This window comes from Dermacentor andersoni, chromosome 7 (genome assembly GCF_023375885.2).
Source record: "Dermacentor andersoni chromosome 7, qqDerAnde1_hic_scaffold, whole genome shotgun sequence".
Taxonomy (NCBI): domain Eukaryota; kingdom Metazoa; phylum Arthropoda; class Arachnida; order Ixodida; family Ixodidae; genus Dermacentor; species Dermacentor andersoni.
Genome location: NC_092820.1, coordinates 82269952 through 82279917, shown reverse-complemented (window position 1 = coordinate 82279917; position 9966 = coordinate 82269952). Strand labels below are relative to the sequence as shown.

The window sequence follows — 9966 nt, the reverse complement described above, 5'->3', positions numbered from 1 at the left end:
GTATTTGCCAGTATCCATTCTTTAGATCCTAGATCCATTGACGAGTAGTATTCAGTGTTGCAGAGCTGATTCCATGGGTCGTCTATCCGTGGGACGGGGTATACGTCCTTCGGGATCTTGTTCAGGCGACCATAATCGAGGCAGAAACGTAGGGTTCTGTTCTTTTTCTTGACCAAGAATAGAGAAGATGCCCGCGGGCTTTTCAACAGCTGGATGATGCCTCCGCGCAGGATTTCGTCAACGTTTTGCTTTATAGCTTCACATTCTGTCGTCCAAACTCGGAGAGAATTCTGGCGGTGTGTTCGAGCGCACTCATTAGCTATTTTGCGATGCTTCGCAACTGTTGTTTGTCGAATCCTCGACGACGTCGAAAAGCAGTCCTTTTATCGTCGCAGAAGACTTCCGAACTGTTGCTGCTTACTCGTGCGGAGACTTGGATATATGTCGAATTCTGGTTCGGGAACTATGCTTGTCGGGATAGATGCGGCAGAATCCGAGATGACAAACGCATTGCTCGTTTCCACAATTTCCTTGATGTATGCGATCGTTGTGTCCTGGTTGATGAGCTTAAACCATTGGCCGAAGTTTGTCAGGATCACTTTCACTTTGCTTCCGTACAGTCGAGCGATCCCTTTGGCGACGCAAATTTCATGGTCGAGCAGTAGACCTGGATGACGCCTTCGACGTCTGCGGGTGTTTCGCTGCCGACGGAAATTAAAACGCTGGAGCGAGGCTAGATGCTGGCTTGGTCCCCAAGCACACTCAAGGCACACTGACTGTAAGGGCTCTCCGTCGGTATCCATTGGTCTGTGAACTTCCACCTAAGGTCGATAATTGCGCCGTGTTGGTTCATGAAGTCTATGCCGAGAATGACGTCTCGCGAACACTCTTGTAGGTAAACGAACGCCGCAGAGTAAGTCCGGTCATGAACTGTAATTCTTAACAGCAGATGCTAGTTGGCGTTATGTGGCGTGCTCGATCTGTCCGAATTTGAGGGCCGTGCCATACAGTCATACATTTCTTCAATTGGGCGGCGATGGGCGCACTCATGATGGAGTACTCGGCTCCCGTGTTCACTAAGGCGCATACCGCCTGCGTGGCTGTCGAGAAGCACATCGAGGTCGGTAGTTCTTTGTCTTGCGCTGCAGTTAGGTCTTGGCGTCGGATCACGGCTGCGTCGTGTTGACCTGTGGTTGGAAAGTCGTGTTGTCAGGTCGTCTTTTGTTGGCGTATTGTTTTCTTCTAAGCATTGTCGGGCTGGCGCCGTCTCGTTGGTATGTATCGTTGATATGTAGTCGGATGATTTTCGTTAGTTTGACGAACAGCAACCGCGCCTCCAACGGTAGCTGCTTTTGGTTTTTGATTATGGGCTCAAGAACGTCCCCTAGCTGAGCTATTGTATGGTCGGAGACGGGCTTAGCGGTCCAAGGAGTTTCCTGCCGCGCTCCACCGCTTCGGCTTCTCCAGGCGCACATTGCCGTTCCCGACAATCGGTCAGCCGTCCTTGGCGAGTTTCCAGATCTCTTGCGACCCCTTTTTTTCAATTCTCGATCGCTTATAGCGTCACACATCATATCGTCACGACTGGTCCTCCCGTCCTTGCTGCGGCTTGTCGCCTCGCGCCGGATCGTCTAGCGGGGTCCCGAGAGGAGTTTGAACGCATGCTTTACCTTGGCTTCATTCATCCCTCCTCTAGTCCATGGCCTTCGCCTCTCCATATGGTGGCCAAGACCGGCGAATGGCGCACCTGCGGCGATTACTGTGCTCTCAGCAAGGCCACTGTCCCGGACCCGTAACCAATACCTCACATTCAGGACTTTACGTCGGCGCTTCACGGCGGCACCATATTTTAGCAAGGCCGACCTGGTAAAAGCCTGCCGCTAAATTCCTGTGGAACCCTCAGATATTTCCAAGACCGCCATTATATTACCCTTTGGCCTGTTTGAATGTCTGCGCATGCCTTTCGGTCTTCGTAATGCAGCCCGGACCTTTCAGTGCTTCTTTAACCAGGTCTTCGTGGCTTGACGTTCTGATTTGCCTATCTTGACAAAATCCTCGTCTACAGCACCCCCGCTGAAGCTCACAAGTTTTATCTATATGAAGTACTCGCAATGTTCAGGAAGTTTGGTCTTGTCGTTAACGGTCCGAAGACCGAGTTAGGCGTCACGGAGTTGGATTTTCTCGGCCATCGCGTCAACGCACACGGTATTCATGCACTCCTGACCCGCGTCACAGCCATCCGTGGGTTTCCTCAGGCATCCATCACCAGGTAACTGCGCGGATTTCTCGGCCTCGCCAACTATTACCGCCGCTTCAATCGTCACTGCGCCAATATACTACAGCATCTACACGACCTTCTCTCGGGCGTGAAGACACCGAATACTTCCGTGACCTGGAACGACACCGCTGACCGCGCGTTTAGAGGCATCAAAGAAGCAATTGCCGGGCGACGCTGCTCGTCCACCCCAAATGCAATACTCCAACATCTCGCATGGTCCGACACGGACACAGCTGGCGCTGCAGTCTTGCGGCAGTTCGTTGCTGGTGCTTGGAATCCGCATCACTCTTCACAGTCAATCTTCCAGCAGCGCCGCCGAGCGTACGTTTAGCACCACTCTACGAGTCCATGACGAATTCTCCAACGACTCGCCCACCGTACCCACTGACGTTTCTGACTAGGCCTACCGTCTACGCAGCAGTATGCGTACTGTCGTCCCCCCCACCCGACCACGACGTTCTTCCAGACGTGTATACATGAACGCTGGCCACGAGAAATGCATGCACGCCCTTATGCGCAACGACACTGTACGTCCTCACTTATGGCCTCCGCATGATGCTCCGTTCAAAGTACGATGCGTGCACCGAAAACTTTGATTGCTTAAAAACGGCCAGGAAGAAAAGGTCTCCGTCGACCGGCTGAAGCCTGCCTACCTTGACGCTGACGCTTGAGCCACTTCTGCTGTCGCATTCCCTGCCGACCAGGCCATCCTACTTGCCGCGTGCGTTTCGCACTTCCTCCACTGCGCTTCGCCATTCCTCCAGCTCACAGCTTCCTCGCTAGAAGGGAGGTCCTGTAGCGCACTACTATGTGCCGCAATGGCCCGGTGAGAAAAGACGACGATGACAAGCAGTGAAACTTGCGGAATCAGTCTTCCGCTTGCTTGAGCGGCTTAATTTATAATTTGTGAATGCCACGCACCAGCATCTGTCTAGTTTTTCTTCACCCACCAGCTCTTGCTTCACGCCACGCATAAGAAAGCGAAGTTTCATTGCCTCAGACATTTCCGGGTTGGCGTGGCGGAACAGGCGGGCCCTCTGTTCTGTGTAGATCGCAATGCTCTCGTTTGGGAGCTGCGCACTGGATTCCAGAATCAGCTCAGAGCTCTGTTTGCGGACGGCACTTGTAAAGGTGTTGATGACGCTGCCGCGAAGAGGTCACATGTTTTCAGGGTTGACGCACGTTTCTAAAACCACGTCCTGACGTTGTCTTCCAAGCGCGAGTAAACATGGCGCAGCTTGCCATCGTACTTTCAGTTGTTGAACGTAGTGACTCTTTCATACGTCCCCAGCCACCTTTCCGGGTCTTCAAATGACGATCCGCGGAATATCGGCGGTTCCATCGGCTGCTGCAACGCGATTGGTTTACTACTAACTGGAGCTGTCGTCGTGGCTGCTGTTGTGGTCTTGCACTTCCTGGTCTTCTCGGGAAAAGGGCCGTACCCGGCGGGTAAATCTCGACGTCTGAGGCTAGCTCGATGATTCGGGGCGACGTTGGTTCTGTCCGAGTTTCAGGCTTCGATCGCGGCTTTGTGGGGGCGTTTGTTACATGAACGTACAAGCACCTCTAGCCACATAATGTGGTGACGGATGCCTGCTGGGACTCGAGTAGTTAAATCTCCCTCTCTCCACCTCGGCCCCTCCCCTCTCTTAAATGGGGAATAAAGTTCGTTCATCCATTCATTCACAAGCACCTCCACCAGATGTCACGTTGCAGTGACCGTCACGAACACAGTTGAAAAACTGCGAATGGTGAAACTAACTTCTATTGGACGAACTCGTGCACACAAAAGCAAGAGACAATGAAACCACGACGAATGCGGCGAAGACAGTCGGCGATCATCGGAAAATCTGATCAGTGGGTCAAGCGCGCCAGCTTTTATAGATGAGTCATCGAAGGTTCCAGATAAATCGCTGGCGCCCTCGTGTCAGCTAGAAAGTACTACACAATGCGCGTCGCGCATACATGCAAATCAGTTTACCTAATTTTATGCGACTGCAAGCTGCAGATGGAACTATCGATAACATATCGGAAACCTGCGATACAAACAGGCGCGTCCTGCGCTGAGTGCTAACACTTGTTACATAGTGAAACGCGGTCAGCCGATGAAAGAAAATGTAGTACACGTGTCCGAATGCAGTAAAGCCTGATTATATGATGAAGACGAGGACACTGTGTCGCCACTCCCTTACAAAGGGGGTGCGAATAAAGTTATCATAATGATCATTTACCATTCAGAGTGACCGAAACCCGATAATCCGTAAAGGGAAATGCAATTAAGTACAAGACACAACTTGCTGTGGCGAAATAAACATAGCGCAGATCGTGAATTCCCACTTTTGAAGTTAAATGGAAGAGGTCAAGTAAAACACATGCAGGGGTTCATTTCTTCAGAATGCCAAATGTTTTATTATCATCAAGTGCAGGCTTTTTTTGAGTCAGGGTATTTTTTATGTTATAGTCGTCAAACTTATGTTATTGCATATGTAAATGAACTGCTCTAAACAATTTCTCAAATTACTTTTCTGTTGCCATTCAAAGCTTGTTACAGTCTGATTGGTAGTGCGTAATCAAAATCCTTCCTCCTCACGCGCTGTAAAAGCGCCCATTAAACAAAAGGTATTGATGGTAAAGTTAAAATCATACTATTTAGTAAATGAAGTGGTCAGTTTGTTTTCACTATCGTGGTGTAAAGTACGAAAAACTGTGGCAGTAAAAATAAGCGTGACATGTTGCACAGCTCCCATAAGGCAAGTCTTGGTAACGATTATATGAGGTTTCTTCAGCCAACGAGACCCCATATACACTTACGGCTATTTGACTGTCTACTCGGTTGTTCATTTGATTGTGCTAGGTGGGTCAATGATCCCGCATACCCCCTTATCTTATTCCATGGTCATCAGTTGGTGACAGCAAGGTAATGAGCAGGGTGAGCTATAGCACGTTGTAAAAACCAAGTTAAGCAAAGGTTCCGGTAATTACTACAGAAGTGCACTAAAGCAATCTGATGCAAGTACCAGCGTGATGACATGCTTCTAAGCCTCCAATGAGTGCGTTTATCCTCCTTTGTGGGTAAGTAAAAAACGTTCGCTAAATATATTCAAAAAGCGGATGTCAGACAGTCTAAGGCTAACATCCTTCGTTAATAACAACGTAAATCGTGTTACGTCGTTTGCAGCCAAGAAGCGATGCGGTGTCCCCGGTACGTCATTTGCAGCCAAGAAGCGATGCGGTGTCCCCGGTCACGTCGTCAACCTCGGAGCCCACCGCAGCAAAAAAGTACCGTTTCACGCTCGTGGTGACCAGCTGCATCTTCCTCGCTCTCCTCACCTTCTTCGTCATCTTCGTCTCGAGTTTCCATAAGCACGTTGAGAGCCAGCCCCCGCTCTGCAACACGGAGGACTGCCGTGCGCATGCCTCACTGCTCACTAAGCGTCTCAACTGGACGCTGGACCCCTGCGATGACTTTGATGCGTTCGTTTGCTCGGCGGCGCGCTCATCCTCTCACCACGGGATGTTCAACGGAGTCATGAACGAACTGCGGCTCTCATGGTTCCAGGGACTCCGGGACATTATAATCGGTGGTACGCACCATATTCCCGTCGGGATGAAGGCGCTCACAATGCACAGAAGATGCCTAGAGAAGTACCCGTCGGATAAGCCTGCCGTGTCGCTCTTCCTCTACTTTATCAGGGAACGAGGGTTGGACTGGCCCAAACCGACGCGAAAATTCGAACCGCCGCTACAACTCGCTCTCAAGCTTGCCCATTCGTGGCAATCCCCGTTTTGGATGTCGGTGAGTGTGCTGGATGCCCCGGATCAATCTTCGCCAGCTACAAGGCTGAGGTTCCAGATCCGGCCGAGCATGCTTGTTCCTGCACTGCTCTACCACCACCGGTTAGCGAGACGCGCTTACTTTAAGTACTGGGAGCTCTTTGTTCATCATCTGTATCCGGACAGCAATACGAGACCCGACACCAACAAAACTCATGTTGAGGAGATCCGCGTCATGGAGGAGCAAATACTCGAAACCTTGAACTCGCTGGTAATCTCAGGCTCACCGAAGCCGGCGGTGTTTTCCTTCGGCAATATCTCGGCCTACGTTCCGAACGCCACCGCTTTTGAATGGCTTCGCAGCTTCGAGCAATCCATCCCGCTCAGACGACAGCTAAGTTACGAAGATGAAATCGTCGTCAGCGATGTCCGCCTACTGCGAACGGTCAGCGAGCTTATCCAAAAGTACGACGTGGGGCAGCTGAACATGCATCTGACGTGGCTACTCGTGCAGTACTGCGCTCCCGTGGCCGATTATGCCATTCTCGAGGACCACTATGGCAGCAGGCAGAAAGCAGCGGCTTACTTGCCCGTGTTCTGCGGCCAACAGACAGAAGCATCGTACAAGATTCTTCTTGCTGCACTCGACTTCGTCTTCCGGTTCGATGCGCGAGACATCAAGACCGTCAATGACGGCTTCGACGACGTGGTCTCAACGGCCGTCGAAAAGGTTAACGTTTCTAACTGGATAGACGATGAGAGCAAGGCACGATTAATCGAAAAGATCTTGACTGTGAAAAAGTCACTGTGGCCTCCCGAAGCCGTTGTGAATGCTGACGTGCTGGAGAAGCTGTACGGTGCGTTCACCGAAAATTCTACCAATTTCGCCGCCATGTGGATTGAGACGAGAATAAGTGCTGGCGACCTAATGATGACTGGCCAATACGAGGAAGTGATGAGGCTGCCTTGGAACAGTCTTCCAGGCTATGTTTTCTACGATTACGTCTCTAACACCGTGCAAATGGCAACTGCCACCATCGCAGCACCCCTGTACTATCCGAACGGGGTGAAGGCTATGCTGTACGGTGGTCTCCTGTTCCTCATGGCAACTCACTTGGTCCGTGCATTCGACAGAGAAGGCATAAGGTGGACGCCACACGGATCCGAGGTCGGCAGCATCCTGTCCAATGCAACCCAGGTTCAATATCACTACAGGGATCGGTGCTTCTATGGCACTGTAGAGTACAGCCTGTTCCCGGGAGTGACTGCTTTTGAGATAGCATACACCGCCATGAAGCATTCCCACGTTCGAGACAGTAGCTTGCCGCTGGCGCTGCGGGATGACCTCTCGGAAGACAAGGTCTTCTTCATGACATTGTGTTATATTTCTTGCAGCATTTCTGGTGACCAGCACTACCGTAATTTCGACTGTAACAAGGTGGCGAGGAATTCCAAAGCTTTTGCTGAAGCTTTTCATTGCCCTATAGGATCCAAGATGAACCCCCAAAAGAAATGCCAATTCTTCGTCTGATGAAGACTTGAATGTACGCAGGTGCTAAAGGTACGAGAGGATACATATTTTGTGGAAGAAAGCACCTTCTCTCGGACCTAAGAGTGAAACGGTATTGTCGTTTTTGGTAGGTTTGCACCTACCTTCAATTCTTTTCTTGTGATTTCTGCTTTCTTTTAGTGACGCCATTAGTGGAGACATTGTGCTGATAGAGCCTGTAAAACGTGCAAAGACAAGAGAGACTTCTAATGTGGCAGGCTTCTTTAATCTTTATTCGGTCATGCATTTTGCTGTATCAGCTGTGGGCGTTGCTAATGGTCAGTGCAGTTGGGCAAGTCTAATTGAACTACTGAACTTTGCGAAATCAGCACTGCATCCATACAGACATTGCTGAATGACAAGCACACTATTGGGGTTTTTGCTAAAGGGTATATACCTAACCTGAAATCTGTAGGTGTGCCAACAGCATGGACGCCATGAAGCACGTATTGTGTTTAGCAGTGCGCAAAGCGAAAGATTGTCGTATGTTTGTCGCAGTGTCGCACTGTCGCATGCTTGCGTTTTTTGAAACAGTGTATGTATGGCGAAGTATGTGCTCCTCGAATTATTTCAATGGTCATCATCTCCGCACACTTGCACTTCGGGAGCTACTCTTCATTATGTACCAGTTCTAGTCGAAATGTTCGGCCCGCTGAGATGGCGAGTACTAAACACCGTTCGTCGTTAGGATGCCTGTTGTAGTGACTTGTGCCTTATTTGAACAGACTGGTATACTATCGCTTTACTTCTTGCCTACCTGGAGTGAATTGTTTTTCGCCGTGCATCAGTTTTGTTTTCGTTCCCTTCGTTGTCCTCGTCTTTTCTGCGCTTCTATTGCTTATTGTGCAGGGTAGCAATTTTACTTCTGGTTAAGCTCCCTGCCTTTGTCTCATTTGCATCTCACTCTCTCTCTTTCTGTTGCTTTTTAGTGAAATGTTCAGGCCGCATCACAAGTTGCTTAAATACTTTGCGCTATGTGCTGTCTGCGCCGTGTGTGATAAAACGGCTCTTTTTCTGAATATTGCTCTGCTTTTGGACAGTCGGAAGCTAATAAATCGGAGGAAAGTCGCACGTCACCATAGCTCTATTGGTGATTAGTGCAGGCGTTAAATTATTTCATTCCCACGAACAGCCACGTTGTAGTGGGTCGTGTCTACAATACATCTGTACTTTTGAGCTGTAAGCATGGAGGCGTGCGTACAATATGCAAAAATGTAGTGGTCCCTTGCGGTTACGTTCGCAAATGACGCTTTGCACTTGAAATCGGAAATCGGAGCTTGTAAAGGATCGCGAGCAGCGTCGTGACGGATAAATACGTGACTGCTATGAAGTAAAAATAGGCTCATGTAAAAATTTCTGCGGTGGTTGTGAAGCGGCGGTGGTATGACAGTGGCCATTGTAATGCGAAGGTGGTCGGTGTAAGATTGTAGGTCAGCAGATGACGGTTCCCAGGCGAAGAATGCACCGGGTTCGCGAAGTGTCATGCCGAAAATCAGTTGTGCTGCGGAACACTGTGCATCTGCTTTCATAGCTCTGCGAAGGCCTAGTAGAACCAAAGGCAGGCGCTCTGTCCATGGAATCCTGGAGTCATGGGCACGAAGTGCTGCTTTTAGTTGACGATGGAAGCGTTCTACTATGTTATTGGAACTTGGGTGATAAGCTGTCGTTGGTACGTGCGTTACACCCAGGAGACGGGAGAGAGGTTGAAAGAGGGAGGAGTCAAATTGTCCTATGTCTGTCGTTATGGTGTGTGGTACGCCGTAACAAGAAATTCAGGTGTTTAAGATGGCCGGGGCCACGAACTCTGCAGTAATGTGAGCGAGTGGCATTGCTTCAGGCAGCGTGTGGAGCGGTCGATACAAGTGAGTATGTATCGTCAGTTCGAGGACGATGGTAGCAAACCAACGATATTGATGTGAACGTGGCCGAAACGAACGTCTGGTAGTGGAAAATGACCAGGCGCGCTCAAAGTGTGTCGACTTACCTTGGCGCGCTAGCACCGTATGCATGCCTAGCCCTGCAACAGATGTCAGCTTTCATACTCGGCCAGAGATAGCTGGAAGTGACCACGACTGTCGGTTTGGAATTTTTTATTTAGGTTGTTATTTTTGTAATAAAAATGGGTAAAAATCGCAAATTTCCAGAAAACGGAATTATTAAGTTTACAACGCTGTAACTCAGCAGTGAAAAAGGATATCAAAATTATGTGAATTGCATGTAATAGTACATATATAGCGGGAAAAACTATGTTACACATGAATCTCAAAAATTTAGTAATATGGAAATACAGCTTTTGTAGACCGCAACTATTTCACGTAAGATCTAAATTGATATATCAAATTTTTCCGCTTTGAATGATCTAATG

The 9966-nt window shown here is 49.4% G+C and overlaps 1 protein-coding gene across 1 annotated transcript; it reads left to right on the top strand.

Moving 5' to 3' along the window:
* Nucleotides 1–1036: 1036 nt before the first annotated feature.
* On the top strand, nt 1037–8715 carry LOC129385836 (neprilysin-like). Its single transcript, XM_072289486.1, has 2 exons — nt 1037–1120; nt 5457–8715. Exons 1-2 carry the CDS (start codon nt 1037–1039, stop codon nt 7581–7583), a joined length of 2211 nt encoding a protein of 736 aa, XP_072145587.1. The 3' UTR covers nt 7584–8715.
* The last annotated feature ends 1251 nt before the right edge of the window (nt 8716–9966 follow it).

Excerpts from the sequence above, each read along its gene's own strand:
- LOC129385836 (XM_072289486.1), top strand. The coding sequence starts at position 1,037 with ATGGGCGCACTCATGATGGAGTACTCGGCTCCCGTGTTCACTAAGGCG. Across the intron at positions 1,121-5,456 it reads CTGTCGAGAAGCACATCGAG|CCAAGAAGCGATGCGGTGTC; the intron begins GTCGGTAGTTCT and ends CGTCGTTTGCAG.